We start from the raw sequence: 22,753 nt of genomic DNA on the forward strand, positions 1-22,753 counted from the left end.
GTGTTCCACTCAAGGAACAGAAATGAATTGTATGAAAAGACTTGTCTAGGGTCTTCACTTATTCATTTATTTGCCCTTCCAATTTGTTCTCCATCTACTGTCTCATTAATTTTGTTCTTCTCTTAGGTCAAGAAACTCAGGGACATGTTACTTATGGAAGGAAGGCTTTCCGGATAGGAAGGGCAGAGGGGAAAAAAGTGAAACAAGGATGTGGTCTCAGTGGAGACTAGATAGATTTATGGGAAGGTCAGCCAGATTCCACAGTGAGTTTTGGAGCATGAAGTTCAAGGGTAAGAGGCAGCTACCATTCTGCCCAGGGCAATGGTCCAGAGAATATTAGCCCTTAGAGATCAACACTAACAGTCACTGCCCAGTGGGTGCACTTGCCTGATAGAAATGGAATCATTCCGTGCATAACATTTGAGCTTGTTTTTTCACATGTGATTTGCAGATACCACTTTCTCTGCATCCTCATCAGTATTTTGTTTGGTCACTGTTTTAAAGTATTTATTTGTTTGTTTTGGTACTAGGGTTTGAACTGGATGTTCTACCCTGAGCTATACACTTTCTGTTTTTTATTGGAGACAGGACCTCACCTAGTTCTCCAGGCTGGCCTTAAACTTACCATCCTCCTGCCTTAGCCTCCTGGGTAACTGAGGTTTTAGTACTATTTTTCGTTTTAGTAATTTTAATTAGATGTGTAGTGATATCTGGAAGTGGTTCTAATTGGCACTGCCTTAGTGCCTAATGATGTTGAACATCTTTTCATGTGCCGTTTGCCATCTGTGTAGCCTGTTTGGTGAATGTGGAGTTATATGTCTTTTACCCATTAAACATTTTTTTTTTTTTACTGTTGAGTTTTGAAAGTTTTTATAACCTAGATATTAATCCTTTGTTAGATATATGGTGTCCAAATGGCTGTGGAATAACTGGACAAAAGATAAACTTGACCTAACCTGCATACTTTATTCAAAAACCCAAATAGATCATAGATTTATTTTTTTTTTATTTTTTAATATTTATTTTTCAGTTTTTCGGCGGACACAACATCTTTGTTTGTATGTGGTGCTGAGGATCAAACCCGGGCCGCAAGCCTTGAGCCACATCCCCAGCCCTAGATCATATATTTAAATGTAAAATTTAAAACTTTTAGAAAGTGCAGAGAAATGAGCAAATGGGGTGAAAGATTCTTTTCCTATAGAGAACATGTAATTTGGAGGGGGCGGTACTGAGGATTGAACTCAGGGGCACTCCACCAATGATCAACATCCCCCACCCTATTTTGCATTTTATTTAGAGACAGGGTCTCACTGAGTTGCTTAGCACTTCACTTTTGCTGAGGCTGGCTTTGAACTTGAGATCCTCCTGCCTCAGCTTCTCGAGCCACTGGGATTACAGGGGTGCCCCACCTCGCCCAGCAAGAAAATGTAAATTTTTGAAAAAGTTTTAAATGAGTCTATTTAATAAAAGTGGTTATTCATACTAAAAAACGTACACACTATTCCGAATTAATTCCCACTTTCTTTGGATTTATCTTAGAATTGTTATTTTAAAAATTTAAAAATTAAAAAAGTTTTAGAAGAAAACATAGGAGAAAATCTTCAGGATCTAAAACTAAGTGAAGAATTCTTAGACATGATACTAAAAGCATTACCCAGGACTGGGGATTTAGCAGAGTGGTAGAACAATTACCTAGCATGTGCAAGACCCTGGGTTCAATCCCCAGTACCTCCTCCCCACACACAAAACTTTATCCATAAAATTAAAAAAATGATATGTCAGACTTGATCAAAATTTAAAACTTGCTCTGCAAAGATCCTGTTAGGAGGATGAAAACACAAGTTATAGACTGGAGAAAATGTTTGCAAACCACATATCAAATAATATATTTCTAAATAATCCATGAGTTAAGGAGAAAATTTTCTCAAGGAAGTGAAAATACATCTTGCTCAATAAATTTAGTTATTTATTTGTGGTACCAAGGATTGAACCCAGGGCCTCACCCATCCTTGGCAAGTGCTCTTACCACTCTGCTATATCCCCAGCTCTTGCTCAATAAATTTAGAGATTGATATCGTATAAATTATGTCCCTCAACAATAATGGAATGAAGTTTGATATCAATAACAGAAGGGAAGCAGGAACATTCATAAGCATATGGAACTTAAGAAACACTCTTAAACAGCCAGTGGGTCAAAGAAGTCACAAGGGAAATTAGAAAATATTTTTAGAATTTCCAGTACTTATGGGATGAAGCAAAAGCAAGGTTCATAGGTAAGTTTCCAGCTGTAAATGCCTAGAGTGAAAAAAAGAAGAAAGAATCTCAATACCCAACTCTACACTTTAAGGGACAGGAAGAAGAGCAAACCAAACTCAAAGCCAGCAGAAAGGAGATAGTAAAGACTAAAGTCAAAATAATCTACAGAACCAAAAGTTGGCTCTTCGTTTTTGTTTTGGTCTTGGGGATTGAACGCAGAGATGCTTTACAACTGAGTACATCCCACATCCATTTTACATTTTGAGGCAGGGTCTCACTAAATTGCTTAGGGCTTTGTTAAATTGCTGAGGCTGGCCTTTAACTTGAGATTCTCCTGCCTCAGCCTTCCCAAGTCACTGGGATTACAGGCATGCACTACTGTTCCACGCTAATAGTTGGTTCTTTGAAAAAAAATTAACAAAACTGACAAAACTTTAGCTAGACCGAGTAAAATAGAAAAGGTGAAAATAACAAAAATCACAAGTGAAAGTGGGGACCTTACTACCAACCTTATCAAACTGAAACAACAACAACAACAAAACCTACCAGGCTGGGGGTGTAATTCAGTTATAATGATGTCAGATACTGACGGCTTTTGACCTGATGATGGAAACAAAACTGTGTTGGACACGTGGATATGCAGGTAAGGCTCTTACTGGGACTGCCATTTAGGAAGAGAGACAGGGTCTTGCTAAATCACCAGGGCTGGCCTAGAATTTGTGATCCTCCTGCTTCAGCCTCTTGAGGCTGGGATTATAGGTGCATGCCACAATGCTGGGCTCCCACACCAACTTGTACTGACAACATCCTACTTCCAGTGCATGTCTTCATCTTCCTGCTTTAGCCTGAGAACCTTACTAAAGCCAAGGAATCTTCTTGGCTTGCACTGTGATTTGTTCCCACCAGCACTCAATGTTGAGCCTAATTCCCCAGGAAGGTATTAAGATGGTGATGACTGTAAGAGAGGTGATTAGGTCTTAAGATGGGTACTGCTGTCTTGTGGGAATTCTAGTTCTTGTAGGATTAGATCAAAACTCACAACAGGGGCTGGGATTATGGCTCAGCAGTAGAGCGCTCACCTAGCAGTGGCGGGACCCAGGTTCGATTCTCAGCACCACATAAAAATAAAGGCATTGTGTTGTGTCCATTTACAACTAATATTTATTTATATTTTTTTAGAGAGAGAGAGAGAGAATTTTAATATATATATATATATTTTTTAGTTTTCGGCGGACACAACATCTTTGTTTGTATGTGGTGCTGAAGATCGAACCTGGGCCGCATGCATGCCAGGCGAGCGCGCTACCGCTTGAGCCACATCCCCAGCCCCTACAACTAATATTAAAAAAAAAAAAAAAAAAACTCACAACAGCAGGTTGTTATATAACCTGGCACCAACCCTGAATCCCTCTTTCCTACATGCTCCTGCCACTTGTCATACTATGGCATAGCCAGAAGCCCTCATTAGATGCCAAGCAGATGGGACCACCTGATCTTGAAATTTCAGTCCCTCAAATTATGAACTAAATAAACCTCTCTTCAGCCAGGTGTGGTGGTTGCACACCTGTAACTCCAACGACTAGAGAGGCCGAGGCAGGAGAATTGCAAGTTCACAAGTTCAAGTCCAGCCTGGGCAACTTAGTGAAACTCTGTTTCAAACTAAAAAATAAGACTGTGGATGCAGCTCAGTGTAGAGTGCTCTGGGTTCAATCCCCAGTACAAAACCCAAACAAATCCCTAAAATCCAAACAACCCCCCCCACCCTGCCAAAAAAAAAAAAAACAAAAAAAAACCACCCTCTTTTCTTTATAAGCTATCCAGTTTCAGGCATCTGTTATCGTAACACAAAATGGACTAAGAGAGTTTGTATGTCTTGGGGTAGCCCGTAAGAGAGGGAGGAATTGATGCTCCTGAACACAATCCTCAACCAATAAGGGTGGACGCTGGTGAGCAAATGTTCTAGTTTCTTGTCTTTTAAGTGAACAATTTTGGCAGATATCCTCTATGCTTCTCAGGATGGCCTTGCAGAGCTTATAAAGAACTTATACTCATCTTCACATAATATTCCCCACTGCTGGGCATGGTGTGCATGCATGTAAGTAATCCCAGTGGCTCAAGAGGCTGAGGCAGGAGGATCATGAGTTCAAAGCCAGCCTCAGCAAAAGCAAGGTACTAAGTAACTCAGTGAGACCTCGGTACCCTCTTAAAAATATTTAAAAAAGAAATATTCCCCACCATTCCCTTCCCAAACCTCCCCAACACACTACCTGCACCTATGTTCTTGCGTTTCAAGGACCTAAATGAAGCTGGGATTCTACCTTTATGTTTTTTCTAGAACTAGAGATTTTATTCTGAGTTCTTTTCTGTTATAGCTGTCTGGGATGGACTCTTTCTGCAGATGAGAGTCCTGGCATCTTCTAATTTTACATTCATCCTGTGACATCCTTTGTAACTAAAATTCATTCATGCAAAACACCTAACTGTATGTAAAGAAAGTTCCAGTTGAAACTTTGCAACCACTGTAGCTTTTTGGAAACTTAGAGCTGTAAGTTTATACACATTTCCTCTCACAAATTGTAATGAGACAAGAAAGTAAATCAAGAGAACAGGTAAAGTGGGAAAGTACTGGAATTTAAAAATCAGGTACCTGCTTCAAGAAACAGTCATGTGAAGGCAGTCATAAAGGGGAAGGGCTCCTTGATGCCACCAGAGGGCAGCAGAGGCCAGGAAACAGGCTGAGAGGCAACCATTAGACATACTGGCTGGAGATCTGGTGGAGAGAAGACTAGCATTTATCCGCCTTGTTACAAATTGGTCATTGTGCTGGGCACAGTAAGAAATTGTACGAAGTTCAAAAATAGAGATCAGAGACCAGAGGCAACAGAGGAATGGAACGGAGCAGAATTAAGAGGGTAGTTCTTCAGGTCCACCAGGAAATGCTCCAAAGCCCCAGGTCTGTGAAGCCAAAGTGATGTACCCTCTAGACACACAACAGCTCTGGCCTGTCCTTGGCCAGCTGGGTCTTTGATGGAGAATCAGGTGAGGCAGATTGATAGGATCACTGAGGGTCATGTCAATTTTTTATTTAAAATTTTTTTTTGTGTGTGTGTGTGGTAGTACCTGGGGTGGGGGGTGCTCTACTACTGAGCAACATTCCCAGGCCTTTAAAAAATTTTTAATTTTGAGACAGGGTCTTGCTAAGTTGCCCAGGATGATATTGAACTTGAAATCCTCCCACCTCAGCCTGCTGAGAACTTGAGATTACAGGTATGTGCCCCTGCACCCTGCTCATATTTACTTCACACAGATCATAATGTAAACAACATTTCTCCTGAACAAACATTAAAAAAAAAATGTGTTTTTTTTTTTTTTTGGTACCAGGAATTGAACCCAGAGATGCTTAACCACAAAACCACATCCCCAGCCCTTTTTTATATTTTATTAGAGACAGGGTCTCGCTGAATTGCTTAGAGCCTGGCTAAGTTGCTGAAGCTCTGAACTCTCGATCCTCCTGCCTAAACCTCCTGAGTCACTGGGATTACAGTTGTGTGCCATCACGCCCAGCAAACATTAAACATTCTTGATGAATCTTAGCTAGGGTTGCATAAATTCCAGAAGAGACCCCTCCCCAGTGGCCATATCCAGGGAGTTTGCGGGAGCCATCCCCTGGGATGCAGGCAATAAGGGGAGATGCCACCTAAGGAGGATTTAAACACAGTAATAAATCCAAGTAACAGCATAAGAGCCGGTCAGCTTTTTATTGGCCCCAGCAGTTCTACACAACCTGGTCAGTATAAAATAAAATCCTTTCCCTGTTAGTCCCCCTGCCACTTCCCAGTCACCACGGAGTCTGATGGAGTTGGCATCAACAAACAACAAAGAATCCTTGCAGGCTTCTTTTCAATGTTTTATTTTTCAAAATATACAATTTATTTACATCTTTTTTTTTCACAACTGTAATTTTGTATATTTATTCCAAAATCTTTAAATAGCCTCGCAGTAAACAGTACAAATCACAGGATCGGTCGAACTGCTTCTCTTTAGCCTTTACACGCATCGAGTTTTTAACAAGTTTCAAGTAGTAATGGTCTGTGGGTGAGAAGGGGCCAAAAACAGGGCAAAGCGATTTTTACATGAGTTTGACATGTAGGATTAGACAGGGCTGTCTGACTAGCTGCTTGGTCTGTGGCCAGACTGAGGACAGTTCTATCATTTATAAATAAGACCCTCTCAGGAGCAGTGAGGATTTTGGTTACAAGGAAGTCTGGATGGAGCCTCATCTGCAGGGTGTGGGATGTGGGGCGGGAGATAAGGCACCACACGAAGGCTCCTCCTTGGCTTCAGGAGGCACTGGCTGGGCGGGTCCTGAGTGGGGTCACAGGGGCCCACTTGTGCCAGGTTGGAGGCCAAGAATGGCTGGGGCTGGGGTGGGCCACCAGTGGAAGGGCCTCTTCAGCCTCCCTGGGGAAGAAGTTTTGTGGCTCTGGGGCCAGAGGAGAGATGGCTAGAGCAGCTGGTGATTCCCAAAGACAGGGGCCAGGGCACCTGCCCGGCTCGAGGCAGAGGCCAGACACCCTAGGCTTCTGCACAGACAGGGGAGGGCCGGCTGTGTGAGCAGCCATTTGTGGTGGTAGGGGCTAGATGGGCTGCCCTGGGGCCCAAGGAGGCCTGTGGGAGGCATCATGCTGTCTCTTCTTGTGAGAGCCCTTCATTCACCTCAGAGCCATCCAACCCTCTTCAGGAAGTGCAGGAGGGGCAGGCAGAGCGGCAGGCCCCACCACCCTGCCCCTGCTGTGACACTGGTCCCTCCACCGCTCGAGGCGGCTCCCAGGGAGCCCAAGGTGCTAAGGCACAGAGGGGGCCCAGATCTGGCCCCAGGGGTCAGTTTTCTTCATGCCCCTTGGGGCTGTTGGTTAGGCTCTGAAGCAGTCTTATGGGCTGAGGCTGAGCCAGGATGCCAGTGGAAAGGCCAGGATGCTCTGGGAAGGAGCCAGTCCCTGAGGGCCACCTGGCCATCAAGAGGCCATGATCCTCCCATGGTGAGCCGGGAGGGCAGTCCTGCCTCAGAGTCTCCTTGGTACCCTCTACCCAGGGCCCAGCAAAGCCCATCCTGCCTGGCCAAACCAACCTTCTTAGCAGGGTCTGGATGGAGGGTGGGGGCGGGGCCACAGCCAGGCTGAGGGCAGAATGGAGGAGCTGGGAGGAGCTGTCACTGCGTCTTTGGGTGGGCTTCCTCTGGGATGAGTGTGCGGAAAAAGTAATCCCACAATTTAGTGCTGATGCCAAATCCTAGAAAGGGAGACAAGTGGGGAAGAAGGTAAAGTACTGACGAAGAGGCAGAGATAAACCTACCCGGGAAGGGAGCCAGGGCAGGGAGGGTGTGCAGGGAAGATTTCAACATCTGCCCTGTCTGCCAGGGCCGCCCTGGTAGGACAGGAGTACAAGGCAACCTTGTTTCTAGTTTCTGTTCCCCAGGGTACAGTGGGAATAAGCCCAAGCTCCTGGTCTAGCCCGAGTCCCTGGGATTGCCTGGCTCTGCCTGCTTCTCCCCTGCCCTTCTCACCTCTTATGGGGCCAGCTTCTGCCCCAGGGCTGGCCAAACCAACCTTGCTCTTGGCACACTCCTTCCCAGATGCTGGCTTTTCTTTATTTTTATTTTTTTTAAATATTTTTTTTAGTTGTTGGTATATCTTTAATTTATTTACATGCAGTGCTGAGAATTGAACCCAGGGCCTCACACCTGCTAGGCAAGTGCTCGACCACTGAGTTACAACCCCAGCCCTGGCTTCTCTTTATTTGGGCCTCAGTTCTAATGGTATTTGCAGTAATCCCTTCCTGGGCCATTCTGTTTTGAGCTTTGCTGTCCTCTAGCTGCTACATGTGGTCACTAGGTACTGGAAATGTGGCAACAGCTCCAGAGGAGCTGAATTTCGGACTTTATCCCATTCGAATTCAGTTTCAATGTGAAAAAGGGATACTCAATTCGGTTACTAGAAAGCATGTAAGCACGTCTGGAGCAGCTTACGCCTGCGGATCTAGATTTTATAAGATCTAGATAAAGATCAAGTGTTCCCAGTGAAGATTTGACATCCATCAACATGTGTTTTTGGTGCAAAAAACACCTTGGATTTTGAAGACTTAGTATAAGAGAAAGAATGCAAGATAGCTCACTAATGATTTTTTTTATATTAATCACATGTTATTTTTACTGGGTTTAGTAAATATAGCATTAAAGTTCCAACCATTCATGTTTATTCTTCCTTTTTAATGTGGCTGTCAGAAAGTTTAAAAGCACACACAAGGTCCACATAATGTTTTACTGGATTGTGTTTGGCCCCTCCTCCCACCCCTGTGGTTCCTCAAATACCACCTTGCTTTATTTTCTTTATGGCGCTTACACTGTCTGAAATCATCTTTGCCATTTATTGACTTCCTTGTTTGCCTGTCTCTGCACAGCCACTTCCACCAGAAAGTGGTAAAGAGGGAGCCCGTTGTGTGTGCCCAGTACTTTAAATGGAGCCAGGATATTGGTAGCTACTCAATGGCAGCTGTCAAATAAATCAACAAATGAACAAGGGAAGCGGGACCTGTCCTCACCTGACTTCTGGTGTGCAAAGTGATGCTTCACATGGTGGGCCTTCATTCTGTACAGGTAGGAGCCCTTGTGTGGAGAGCCGAAGTGCAGGTAGTAATGGGTCATGTCATACACGATGTAGCCCAGGAGACCACCAACAAACAGAGTGCCTCCCACCGCCTCAGGCAGGATGAGCCGCAGGACCATGTAGAAGAAGGCGACCACCAGAGAAGCTGGCACTGGGGGGAAGACCAGGCGGGAGCCATCGAAGGGTGCCTGTGGATAGAGGCCTGGGTGTCAGAGGCAGCCCTGGGCCCCAGGGCCTCTCTGTGGTCATGGAATGGTGAACCAGAGATACTCCCCATGGAGGATCAGGTGGAGCAGCCAGACATTCCGGTGAGAGGACAGCCATCTGTCATGGTTAGGCTTGGCATCTTTGGCAGCTTTATAGAGGGCAGGGCCACCATGCCTGAAAGACCTAGAGAGAGGGTGCTGCTCCCCGGTTTCAAACCAGGATGAGATCAGGCAAGTTTCCCAAGAAAGCAGGACTGGGTGTGACGTGGGCAGGATGGGTAAGGATGTGCCAACAGCTCAGAGCCACTGCATTCTCCAGAAGCTACCAGATTCTAGAACTTATTTGGTGCTATACAGGAGCTCTGCACCCCTGGCCGGAAGGTCTTTCTGGAGGAGACTGAGGCCTGAAGTCTTCTGGGACCTCAGTGAGCTGGGGTTGGTGCAGTTGGTGGTGGACAGAGGGACCAGAGAGACAGAGTTGACCCTGGAGACGTCCCCACCACCATCTCCTCTTCTTCCAAGAGGTATCACAGTGAACCAGAGAACAAAAGGGCTAGGCCCTTGGTTAAATCTCAGAGGCTCTGGTAAGCCTTTAGACTGCTTGGTTAGCATTCTGAAAAATGAGAGACCCTCTGTGGGCTGGAAAGAGAGAGAGAGAGAGAGAGAGAGAGAGAGAGAGAGAGAGAGAAGACAATGTGGGTCTTCCTACACTCAGACCAGCAGCAACGGGACCCGTGCAGGGCTAGAGAACCAGCTCTCAGAAAAAGGACAGAGGGAGGATGAGGGAGAAAGGGAGAGGGAAGGAGTGAGCCCTGATTTGGAGCATTTGATAATTCTCATGGTGAAAATGCCTCTACCAGAGCTGATTTCAAGCTACCGTCACTGAAAGTGGAGCTGGAAGGGTGTGGGTTATTTCTCTTGTGAGGGTCTAAGCCAGCTGCAAGTCACAGTTGTGTTAGGACCCTCAGATAGCCCTGGACATCTGAGAAGAGGTTCCTGTTGGAGCCCAGGTGGCTACAGGCTACACAGGCTCTTCGTGTCTTCATGGTGTGGTGAGGCAGCGGGGGGCCTAGACATATTGGTGTGGAAGTGTCTATGAAAGGGAGACTGAGACAGCCCCTGGGTCCCCAGGGTGACCTCAGCAGATCCTCAGGAAGTTGTTTCATCCTCTGAGGATGGTGAAGTTAACACAGCAGGCAGCAGATCTGACAGGCATTGCAAAAGCCACAGGGTGGTGGGTGGGGTGGGGGCACGGACATGGCTGTAGATGCAGCACACCTGGGAGAGAAGGGGTCAGATGGGCTGAATGTCAACCTGGAGTAAGGGCACTGGCCAGGTGGGGCCTGGCAACTCTTAGAGCATACCTGAGTGACAGGTCAGCCCAGGATTGGCCACACAACCAAGTCTGGCTATTACATAGGACCCCTGGAATACAGATCCACTCTGGGAGAACAGGATGAGTATCACATCCACCCACCTGACAACTCTCTCAGTAGGTCAGTAAAATCCTGAGTTTGACTGAACTCCTTCAGACAAGTGAAGCTGAGTTGCTGCCACGAAACCCAAGTGCATTATCAGCAATATAAGGGTCTTAAAGTTTTGCTTCTTTTTTCTACATCTGAACTGTGTCCTAAAAGTATTTTCCGTGCCATATCTTCTGATTCATGCCCAGCAAGAAATAGAATGTGAAGGAAAAGAACTCACTTTTATTTTTTTTTTTCCTCCTCCTTCTTTTGGTATCTGGGATTGAATCCATGGCCCTCTGCGTGCTAGGTAAGTGCTCTACCAGTGAGCTACATCCCCAGTTTAAGGACTCGCTTTTGGGAAGATGTAAATGTTCAGGGAAGTCTATATGGTGGGGACTCCCTGGGGTTCACTCTGGGAAAGGACAAAGACAGCACAGTACAGGGCAGATCTGGCTTCTAGTCCCCACTTCTGTTAAAGTCACATAGTCCTTGAAGTGCCCCAAGGGGGTGAGTGCTTGAGAGCACAGATGCCAGAGGCCACAGAATGAGGCACAACATCCTGGCAGTGCCAGGTGTGACCTTGGGTGGGTTGTGGAGTTCCCTAGATTCCCCAAAGCTCAGTTTCCTGGTCTGTGGAACGGAGCCACAAGGGCAGCCGGGTGCCATGACACCCGTAAGCCCAGTGACTTGGGATGCTGAGACAGAGGATCACAAGTCCAAGGTCAGCCTCAGCAACTTATGGAGACCCTGTCTCAAAATGAAAAGGGCTGGGGATGTGGCTCAGTGGTAAAGGGCCTCTAGATTCAAGAGGAGGAGGAGGAGGAGGAGGTACCCCCCCACACACACCTCAGGGCAAGGATTTTGACTGTTTCCTCTAGCACAGGGCCTGGCCCATAGAAAGCACTCAGTGAACATGTTGGGTGAGTGAATGGGTGAGTTATTGTGAGGATTGAAGAAGATGATGCATGCAGAGTACCTGGGTCAATAACAATGGGGCAGGGCCTAGTGGCACACGTGGCACACGCCTTAATCCCAGAAACTTGGGAGGCTGAGACAGGAGGATCACAAGTTCCAGGCCAGCCTTAGCAACTTAGCAAGGACCTAAGCAACTTAGTGAGACCCTGTCTCAAAATAAAAAATAAACAGGGCTGGGGATGTAGCTCCCTGGTAAAGTGCTTCTGGGTTCAATCCCCGGAACCAACAATTAAATAAATAACAATGGAGTTTGTGCAGACACATGCTCCCTCTGTCCACCTGGCTCAGATTAGGCTGCCCAATCCAGTTATCCAACTCAGCGATATCAAACACCCTTGGTTTCCTGTCACTCCAGCCCAACATCAGACTCCAAGAAAGATCCACCGCTGGGGGGCTGGTTATAGCTGCAGGTGGTGGGCCCTGTTACTAACCTTGTGGTGCTGGCCGTGCATGACGAAATGCAGCGTGATGAGGTAATAGCTGTTGCTGGGAGGCTTCATGTGGAACAGGAAGCGGTGGATGAGGTACTCGATGAGGCTCCAGAGGAACATCCCCAGCACAAACAGGCCGGGGAACACAGACTCAGGCACAGCCACTGAGTACTCTGCGGGAGAGGCAGAGAGGCTTGAATCAGAGCTGATGGGTTCCAGGGTACACCAAGGCCTGGTGGCTCTGGATGTCCCCACCTCATCACCCCTGGGCAGCTGGGGAGCTGTTGCCAGGAAACACTGTTGGAGGCCTTGGGTGAAACTGGGAAGAGGCTGTGAGGACCTGTACTAGGCTTGGGAGAGGCTCTTTAGCAGAGCAAAGGTGCTAGGGCCAGAGGGCTGACGTAGGAAGCAGAGCTACGGCCAGATGCCGGGCTGCTGCCTGGATGGGTGACCTTGCCACAGTGGCATGGGTGAGAAGAGACAATCCCAACAAAGCCAGTAGAGACAGGGGTTACTGATGGAAGATTGGGGACCATGGGCAGGAAGGGCAAGAAAACCCAAGTAGAAATCTCAGCAGACAAGACTTGAAATCACAGCATCCGAGGAAGACCTGAGAAAACTCAAGATGGGCCTGGATGGGGGCGGGAAGGCTGGACAGACCTAATGATTTTCAAAGGTGGTGGGGGGGGACACCCTGCAGCCCTTGCAACTCTTGTTACTTCTCTCCACTCCACTCTGCCTTTGACCTCACGAGGACTTCAATCCTTGTCCCTTCGGCTCTGGTCCAGTTTCCTCTGTGTCTGTCCTCACTCTCTGAGCTTTCCCTCTCTCTCCCACATGCCTTCGCTTCGGCCCTACTTTCTCTTCCTACATAACAGCTGTATCAAAATACAGTTCTTGTGCCATATACACCACCTGCATAGAGTGTGCAGTTCTGATGCGCCTATCTGTCCCTTCTCAGGCTGTCTCATGAAAACTCTGCCTCTGTTCCCAGGGTTGAGCCTTGCCTCTCCACCCTCTCTGCTCAATCTCACTTCAGCCACTCCCCACATGCTGACGACCCCCTTGTCTATACTTCCAACCCTCCCCTGGATGGCTGCTTGCTATTGGGCATCTCCATGTGTGCACAGGCCCCATAGCTAACATCCCCCCAAAGAAGCCAGTCAACCTCCTCTTTCTTCTGCCACCCACCTCTGCCCTTAGGCTGTTCCTCCTGGGCTCCCTCCTCAGTGAGGGGTTCTCACATTTCCAAAGGAGCCAGACTCAACCTGCCTCCTCTCCCATGTCCAACAGACTTAGGGCCTTGCTAAGTTGCTGAAGCTGGCTTTGAACTTGTGATCCTTCTGCCTCAGCTTACTGAGCAGCTGGGATTACAGGCGTGCGCCACTGTGCCCAGCAACCGCAGACTTTAAAATGGCTAATTTGATGGTATATGGATCTCACCTCAACTTAAATCAATCTGTCTAGGGTCATTTTGGTGCTCTTAATCCCATTACCTTATCTTATCACCTCTTGCCCCATGGCAACCCCAGCACCCCCACCCCCACCCCACCCCCCACCTCCACATACTGTTAAAACCTTCCATGGTGTCTCATGGCCTTTAGGCAAAGTACAGTCTCCACAGCAGAGCACTCAGGTCTCAAGATCTGACCTTGCTGACCACAGCCCTGACTGAGGTTTGGCCTCTGTCACCTTACTGGGGCCAAACTAAATCACTTGTGGCTCCTTAGATATACTGCATTCTTTCCCCCTAGCTCTGTACTTTTGCTCCTGTTTCCTTCCCTGGAATCCCCCTGCCTGCCTTAGCCCTGGAGATCCAGCCCACCAGTGAGGCCTATACAGATGCCTTCACCCACCCGGCTGTTCCTGCCTCTTACTCCACCTGCCTACATCACCTGGAACTGCACTGTACTGTGGGCCATTTTTCTCTTCCACCTCCACCCACTAGGTGTTAAGAATCTTAGGGGTGGGGTCTGTATCTCCAGGGCACAGAGAATAACAGAGGAAAACCTCATTGTGGGGATGAGATTAGACCTTTGCCACTCCCAGGGCAGAGGCAGGCCCAGAGGGAGGCAGCTTTGGGCTTGGTTAAGGAGCTTCTTCTGAGGGGCTGGGGCTGTCTGTAGGCTCTGGCAGGCCCTGAACCAATGACCATGGTGGCTGCTGAGGAAGGAGGAAAGGCTGGAAAGGTAGGAGGTTCTTTGGCCAGACTCAGGCCAAGCCCCACCCTGATGTCTGAATGAATCTCCATGGAACTGACATGTGATGCAGCCAAGATTCAACCCCAAGGCTGCATCTCTCTCATCAGGTTTCTAACACCTCTTGTCAGCCGGGCCTGCCATGCCCACCTTTGGTCCAAGGGGCTTGCCTAACAGCTTCACTGGCTTTGACTGCAAGTAGCCATTTGGCCTTGGCTGGTCAGCTCTGGGTAGCAAGAGGCCCAGCTTCCAGGGAAGTCCTGACTCCTCTGGGGTCCTTCAGAGCACTCTGGTGAAGCGCAGAGAACACGGACTCTGGATTTGCAGACCTGCTTTCAAATCCGGATCTGCCTTACCTACAGTTAAATACTTATCCACCTTGAAGGGCTGTTTTTAGGGTGGAGGTAATATAATACCTGATTATACGATAAGCATATGTGTTTGGTTCTATAAGAAGAATATTATATATAGCCATGAGCAGTGGTGCAAGCTTGTTATCCCAGTGACTCAGGGGGCTGAGGTAGGAGGATTGCAAGGTTGAGGCCAGTCTGGGCAACTTAGTGAGACCCTGTCTTAAAATTTAAAAATCTTAAAAAGGGCTGGGGATGTAACTCAGTGATAAAGTGTCCCTGGATCAATCCTCAATACTGCAAACAAAAGAAAACAAAAACCAAATAATACCTCATTGTATATTAATAATTCCGAGAGTCCTACTTTTACCCTTTCTCTTTCGATTCTCCCAGCAGAGTTCTACAGGGTCTCTTGTTGAGGGAAAAGGAGTTTCCTCTCTGGCTCTCCCTTGACCTTGAAGGTACTCTTCCTTGTCACATAGTTCTGGACACATAGGACTAGACACACAGGAATAGTCCCTGGTTGCAGAGTTTGGCCTTGACCTTTGCCAGGGCTCCCCTGGCACAATCCCATTGGAGGCCAACATCCTCCCCCAGGATGCTGTTCAGCAATAGTTCTGGCTGGGCCTTCCTTTAACATTGTCTCAGGAATCCTGACAGTCCTAATGTGCCCTGGGGGTCATTCTGAATTTGCAGAATATAGCTGGCTTTTCAAAGTATCTGCATATATACATTTAGGAATTCAGCCTTGAACTAGTGTCTCCCTTCAGCTTGCACTGCTTACTGGCACCCTGACTCTTCTGAACTGATTCTAGATCATCCCTTTGTCCAGCGGTGGCACTGGGACTCCTCTGAGTATCCCCTTGCCTTGCTTTGTGGGCTCTTATGTGCTCCATGTCTCGTGTCTTGCATGACGAGCTGGGGGATCATGCCACCTTGCTGGTCTCGTGGTCACAGGCTTACTGGCCCTCCACACTGGACCACACAGGCACATCTTAGCTGCTTGCAGAGGCCTGTGCTGCTGAGGAGTCCTCAAATTGCCCTCCCTGCCATGCAGAACAGTCCCCTCCTATAGGTCAAGCCTCTGCCCGCCCCCTCACCCCAGCATCACCCTGTCTGCCCAGCCGGCTGGAGCTGGTACTGAGTGGCATCTCGGGAGGAATCCGGCAGAGGGATCTGGGCCAAAGCTTCAGTGTCCCCTTCCCCCTCCGGCAGCCAGCCCTGGCGGCCCTGCCACTGTCAGTGATTGTTAGGGGAGCTCTGGGTGGACAGTGGGCGATTCAGCCAGGGGCCTTCTGAGCAACAGGCCCTGTGCTGTGCCTGAGCTATTCAGTGTGGGCAGAAAAGGCTGACTTTGGCTCGCAGGGCACACACGGTGACCCCTGGTGACTGGGAGCAGCAGTTCTGGGTTGGCTTGGAGGGGGGCTGCCTCCAACTTGCTCATCTACGCCTCATCCTGGGTGAGGCGGATAAACGGAGGCTCCCATCGCTGTGGTCATGGCCCCTCTTTAAACCTTTAAGCCCTTGACTTGCTGCCCCTGGGGGAGGTGAGCAGGAGCAAAGCCTTGGGATAAGGGGGAAGGAGTCAGCACCTGCACCTGGTAGACTGAGCAGGGCTCAGAGTCAGGAATGTGACTGTGATCAGCAGAGGAAGCCCCCCTGAGAGGCATGGTACTCCTGATACCTCCCGGAGGTGCCAGACAGACCACCTGGGCAGGTGGAGGCTCAGGATACCAGAAGGCTATGCAGTGAGTTTGTGGGGCAGGTTGGCAGAATGGCCACCCTGAGACACCTGGTCCTACAGGGCCCATGTCAACCCCTCTCTCTGTCCTCTGTCCCCTGATTAGAAGCTGTTGGACACCTTGTCTCTACATCCTGGGCCACAGGAACCTGGATACCTTGCTTGACATCTGAGAGGCTTTATTTCCTCAAACTTACTTGTAATTTTTTGAAATTGGTAGATAAAATTGTGTGCTTACTGTGTTTGGCATGATGTTTTGAAGCACAGACACACTGAGCAATGACTACATTTCCTCAGACTCAAGAAGGGATGATAACAGTGCCTTCCCATAGGGCTGCTGGGCTAAGGGGGCTCCATGAGCCAGTCCCCGGAAAGCACCGGGCTGAGTGCTCAGCAGAGGGAGTGGTGTTACTCCTAGGGTAGGGATCTGCTGCCCAGTCCTTTGCCTTGGACATGTGCTAGGACCCTCCCAGATCTCTCTCTCCCAGGTTCTCTGCTGATCTGTGCTCTGATTGCAGACCAGTCTGAGTCTAGCTCTCAGCTGTGCCACCTGGTAAAATGATTTCATTTTATTTTTCTTCTTCTTTTTACTTTTGCTGTGCGGGGGATGGAACCCAGGGCCTTGTGCTACATTATGCAAGTGCTCCACCACGTTCCTACATCCCCAGCCCTTTTTATTTTTTATTTTGAGATAAGGTTTTGCTAAGTTGCCCAGACTGGCCTCAACCTTGCAGTCCTCCTGCCTCAGCCTCCCAAGTTTCTGGAATTACTGGTGAGCTCCACTGTGACTGGCTTTGTTTAGTTTCTTTATATAAACATATATATTTTAAAAATATTTAAATATATTTATTTTAATATATTAATATGCTAAATATATTTATATATATTTATATTTACATGTATTTATATATTTTAAATATATACATATATTTAGTTTTCAATGACCTTTATTTTATTTATTTATGTGAGGTGCTGAGAATTGAATGTGGTGCCTCACACATGCTAGGCAAGTGCTCTACCACTGAGCTACAATCCCAGCTCCCTTGTTTAGTTTCTTGACAAAGAATCTCAGGTTTTATATTTCTTGGTATTAGACTCATTGAGAACACCCCTGCCGCCCGTGTCCCAACCTGTTTATTGCTATGCCATCTGGGGAAATGACTTTGTTTAGTTTCTGCTGATGTGTTGCTGAGTTTTGTATCCATTTTGGGGTCGGATAGAAGTCTGCCAAAATGTTTCAAAGTTTTCTATACATAAGCCTCACTTAGAATCTTGGTATGTTGTTTGGGGTCTTATGCTCTTAGAAATATAGGCATAAGAGAAGGAACACACAGATCTCCTGCCTCCAGGACCCATGGGAACAAGTCTGAAAGGAACCTGGTATTACCTGTTGTGAACGATGTGAAGAGGCGGACGTTGCCTTGGGCAAGAGTTCGGTAGTAGGACCAGCTGAGGTACAGCATCAGGGGCACCCAGATGATGGGCACACAATACCTGCAGGAGAGCCATCGGGGTGAGAGAGATACATGCATGGGGGTTCCATCGGGTTCAGTTTCCCTAGTTCAACTGGGGAGGGGACAATGTGATGTAGCATATGTAGAAAGCACATGTAGAAAGTATCGGAGACCTGGAGTTAAAGGACACTAGTGGGAGTTATAGGGGGATAAAACAGGTTGTGAGTCCATCTACCCCTGTCTGAGATGTGTCATTTGGAGAAAAGAACCTCATCCCATTGCTGCTGACTTTGTGCAGCTGGATAGACACTGACCTCTTGTGGCAGAAGAGCTAATTGCAGGTAAAATTTTTCCTATGGGCATTAGGGACTGCTAACCCAGAAGAGGAATGTGAATAGACTAGGGGTGGCATTCAAAGTGGTTTCTGGTTACACTGAGTGAGTGGACAAAATCATGCACAGGAATAGATTATGTCTATGGCATGTCCCACCCCCCCCAAGAGCTTAGAGTACATCCCTATATTCCAGGGAGGAACCTGATTGCCTATTCTACTGTAACTGACTGGCACTATCAGGAAAGAAGGACAGCCAACCACAGATTTCTTGCAAGGCTCACCAGGCAGTCTTGGAGAGGGCCTCGACAAGGTCTGAGTGAAAGAGGCGAATGGGCCTGGTCACAGGCTGGTGGACCCACTCATCATACTTTTCTCCCAAGTGGCCCACCTGCCACAGGAGAGGCTTCTGCCAGTCTACCAGGTCCTGCAAGAGACAAGGTGGACCCTGTATATTCATGCCTTCCCACTCCCCCATGTATTCCCCCATCTTCTGTTTATAGCAACCCATTCCTCACACTTCTCGGCTCATGCATTGTGTTAGGACTACCCACCCTCCTGATTCAGGATCCAGAACTGATCGCACACCACAACTCCTGGCTATAGCAATGGGATCCAGAACAATCCCATGACCTAAGCTGGTTAAGCTGGTTCAGTGAGCTTCCTGATGAGGTTGCTAGCAGAGCCTGCCTAAGGACTCAGTTTACACAGAGGATGGCCAGGCCACAGCTGGAAGCAGAATTCCTGAGCACCTGGATTCAGCCACAGTGGAAACCTGTAGTTTTGCTCTGAACTCCTGCAACATAGGAGTCAGTATATTCTATATCAAGAACAAAATAGGGCCTTTCCCCTCCAACATGGGCTTTCTTCTTTGTGTTGGCCTGGGTAATTTCTTCATTCACCCTTTCAAATAATCATTCATTTAACAATTTGCTTAACATTTGGTGTGTGTGTGTGTGTGTGTGTGTGTGTGTGTGTGTTAGAGAGAGAGAGAAGGAGAGAGAGAGCACGCAAGCGAGCACATGTGTGTATGTACTAAGTGCTGGAAAGAATCAACAGGAATGTAAGACACCATTTTTGCTTCATAAAGCTTAGTACTTAATCAGAAATTATTTAGAGAATAATTGAGAATAATTTCTCCAAATAATTTATTTTGACTCCTCTAGCCTTGGTGTTCCCAGCTATAAAATGGAAGTAATAATGGCACTTGCATTAAGTGTTCATTACGCATGATGCATGCATACCCCAGCAGTATTCACCGGCTCAATCCCAGAGGCAGGGGGAAAATATTAGAGATATATTCATCCCACCTTAAACCCACATGTGAATGTGTTCTAATGCACAGAATGCATACATTGGCATAAGCAAATAATTTATAGATGATTAGAATGAGCATGTAATGGAGAACATGCTCACAAGGTTTTACTCATAGGGAGGCAGATTTTAAAAACTGGAGTCAGGGGGCTGGGGTGGTGGCTCAGTGGTAGCATATGTGAGGCACTGGGTTTTATTCTCAGCACCACTGTAAATAAATAAAAATAAAGTTCTATCAACAACTAAAAGTAAAATTTAATTAAAAAAAAAACTGGAGTCCACACCTTTGGGAAATCCTTGAAGATTTAGGATGACTCATTGCATTGAAGAGGATTAATCTGGAGCCCCAAACAGTAAAGAACATGAATATGGGATGAAGAAATAATGAAGGTCAGGGGATGACCTTCAAAGCCTGGCTCTGCCATTTACCAGTTTTGTGAGATCCTGGGCAAGTGTCTTTACCTCTCAGAGTCCCTCTGTTTTCTCATCTGTGAATCTTGTGGGCACTGTCCCACCACCTATAGTCAGAATAAGGGTGAGGTACAGCACATGGTGGGTGCTCAATCAATCTCCAATACAAAGGAGGTTTGTAGCCACAGCAGGTGGAAGGACAAAAGCGACAGGTGAGGGAGGAGAGGACAGGAGTGACAGTTGGAGGGAGGAAGACCTTGCAAGCCTGGGAATGAGAGCCAACCACAATCCCAAAGCCAGCCTTCTCGTCCCTTCTCAGGCCTCCTGACCAAAGCTGGCTCAGCCCCAGCAGGCCTCCGAGGGAACAGCCTTCACGCGCTCCCAGCTCCTCTGAAGTCACAGCTCGTGTTGCCATCACAGCTTAGGAGCAGGCAGGTAATGCCACTGGACATTATCCCTGTGCCTGTGTCCGGGGGAGAGGCCCAAAGTAGGCTGTGGCTCCTGCCACGCCCCAGGTGCTGGCTGCCTTCTTGTGGCTGGGAGATAACCAGGTCACCCAAGCCATCTCACCCCAGCACCAGCTAAAGAGGCAGCCATTCAAACCTCACCTAGTTGGGCTCCTTCCCTAACCCAGTCTCCTTAACCTCATCCCTTGGGTCTAGCAGCAGATAGATCCACTGGCTGCATGCTGTCCCCTTCCTTCCACTCCTCCACCCTAGCTCTCTAAACATGCATCCCTGCATACCTTGCTCCAGAGCCAGGAAAAAAGAACTGGAGGAACCAGCTAGTGGCCTGTGTTTGCATCTTATCTTGAGCCACCTATGGAGCCTCACCTCCAAATAAGCTGGGCCAGGGTCACGGTGAGAGCTTAAAACTCTGTCCCAAGGGCAATACCCTGAGAGTGGCAGAACCGTTGCAATGTGCCAAGCACGGCATGAAATTCTAGATGTGGATTAAGTCATTTGCTCCTTGACACACCCCAACTAGGCAGCCACTAAAATTATCACCACTTTGCAGATGGGGAAACCGAGACTGGCACCTGTGGAGGTTGCCCAGTTATATTTTCTTGGTGAGTTGGTGCCTTTACCATTGGGAAATAGTCATCTTGGTTCCTATAATAGCTCTTGTCCTGAAGCCCCCTTTGATATTAATAGAACCTTGCTGCTCCCTGAAGCTTGGCGTTTACAGGATCTACCTTTAACACTCTTCCCTTTAACCTATGTATATGTCTTAGATTTAAAGTGTATCTTTTGTGGGCAGCATACAGTTGGGTGAGCCACACCCCCAGACCCCAGTCCAATCTCTGCTTTTTAATTGTAGTGTTCAGTTTATCTACATTTAATATTGGAGTGTTAGATTAGTATTAAAATATTACTTTCTGGCTGTTTCCGTTTCTTCTGGTTTTCATCTTATTCTCCTCCTCCTCCTCCTTCTTCTTCTTTCTTTTTTTTTTTTTTTTTTTTTTGGCAGTACTGGGGATTGAACCTATGGCCCATCTACCACTGAGCTACATCCCCAGGGTCTCACTAAGTTGCTGAGGCTGGCCTCAAACATGGGATTGTCTTGCCCTGTCACGGGGATTAGAGAGCTTCTGTTCTTCTTGTTTGCCTTAATTATTTTAAATAAAATATTCTGTACTATCTTCTCTATTAGTTTTGAGCTGTGTCATTTTGTGTCTCCCCCAGAGTTGCTGTAAGATGAGAGACATCCTTAACTTATCACCATTTGTCCCAAGTGAAACCCCTGGTTTTTATCTGTCCCACTTTTGCATGTCACACAGGACACCCCCCTTGCCTGTGTTTCATTTGTACACTTAATTTGGACTTAGCTATCTTTAAAAACAAACAGTTCTAGCTATAGCATAGGGATGTGACCAGGCAGGAATCTCTCTCTACCTAGCAGTGGTTTGGGTGGATTTTGACCGATTGACCCATTTGACCTATTGAACTCAGGGGTGCTCTACCACTGAGCTATATCCCCATCCCTTTTTATTTTGAGTCAGGGTTTTGCTGAGCGCAGGCTGGCCTCAAACTTGTGATCCTCCCACGTCATTCTCTTGAGTCTCTATGGTTATAGGTGGGTGCCACTGCAGCTGGCTCCCCCTTACTTTGTAAAGCAAGTGGAAAGCGGCATAGGGTTCAGAAGGATAATTCTGCTGAGACCCTGGAAGAAATGTCTCAGTGATCTGATCAAGTAGGGACTCCAGCCTAAATCTCGTACCCTCCTGTGATGGAAACAGGAATAGAGCAGGTATGGAGGTGGGAACTAGATTGCTAAAGAGGTGTTTACTGGGTTAGCAGGAACAGAGTCACCCCCGCCCCCAACACATGGGTTTGTCATTTGATGTCCTGTTACCCGTTTGACCTTTGGACATGATTTCAGTTACTCCCTGGATAGTCCAGCAGGCCCTGGCTATCTGTCCACATGGCCGGCTTGCTGTTAGTCAGTTCCTCTAGGCTGCCTGTGGCATACCTCCAGCTCATATTACATGTCTCTGAGATAGACATCCTCAATGCTCAGGGAGAGTCACTTCACTCTAGTGTCTGAATAAGCACTCTGGAGGATGCTTCCCCTTCCTCTGCAGAAAACTCCCTTGGTCATCAAAGGCCAACACTTAAAATCCTATTGCAAGGGTCTCAGCCCCACTCTTCCATCCATATGGGTACAGAAATCCAGGCCCATTGGCCTCCTCCTCATTTTACTTAATTTATTGTTGATGTTGTTACTACTACTACTACTACTACTACTACTACTAGGGATTGAACCCTGTGGCATTATACCATGGAGATACATCCCCAGCCCTTTCTATTTTTTTGAGACAGGGTCTCACTAATTTGCCTAGGCTGGCCTTGAACTTGTGATTCTCCTGCTTCACCCTCCCAAGTAGCTGACCTGCTTCCTGTTTTGGGGATGAGAATACTGAAGTCCAAGAGGTTAAGTGACTCTCAAGATGGGGTT

General features: G+C 47.4%; 1 protein-coding gene across 1 annotated transcript in view; it reads right to left on the reverse strand.

The window, feature by feature from the left end:
• Nucleotides 1-6,150: 6,150 nt before the first annotated feature.
• Fa2h (fatty acid 2-hydroxylase) overlaps nt 6,151-22,753 on the reverse strand; it is a 50,935-nt gene continuing 34,332 nt past the window's right edge. The window contains exons 3-7 of the mRNA XM_027933193.2: nt 18,355-18,497; nt 17,673-17,779; nt 11,997-12,169; nt 8,854-9,106; nt 6,151-7,545 (exon numbers count right to left, since the gene is read on the reverse strand). Of these exons, the coding sequence (XP_027788994.2) occupies nt 7,466-7,545; nt 8,854-9,106; nt 11,997-12,169; nt 17,673-17,779; nt 18,355-18,497 (756 nt within the window). The 3' untranslated portion in view covers nt 6,151-7,465. The remainder of the gene's footprint in view (nt 7,546-8,853; nt 9,107-11,996; nt 12,170-17,672; nt 17,780-18,354; nt 18,498-22,753) is intronic.

The sequence above is a fragment of the Marmota flaviventris genome, chromosome 18 (genome assembly GCF_047511675.1).
Source record: "Marmota flaviventris isolate mMarFla1 chromosome 18, mMarFla1.hap1, whole genome shotgun sequence".
NCBI classification, from domain to species: domain Eukaryota; kingdom Metazoa; phylum Chordata; class Mammalia; order Rodentia; family Sciuridae; genus Marmota; species Marmota flaviventris.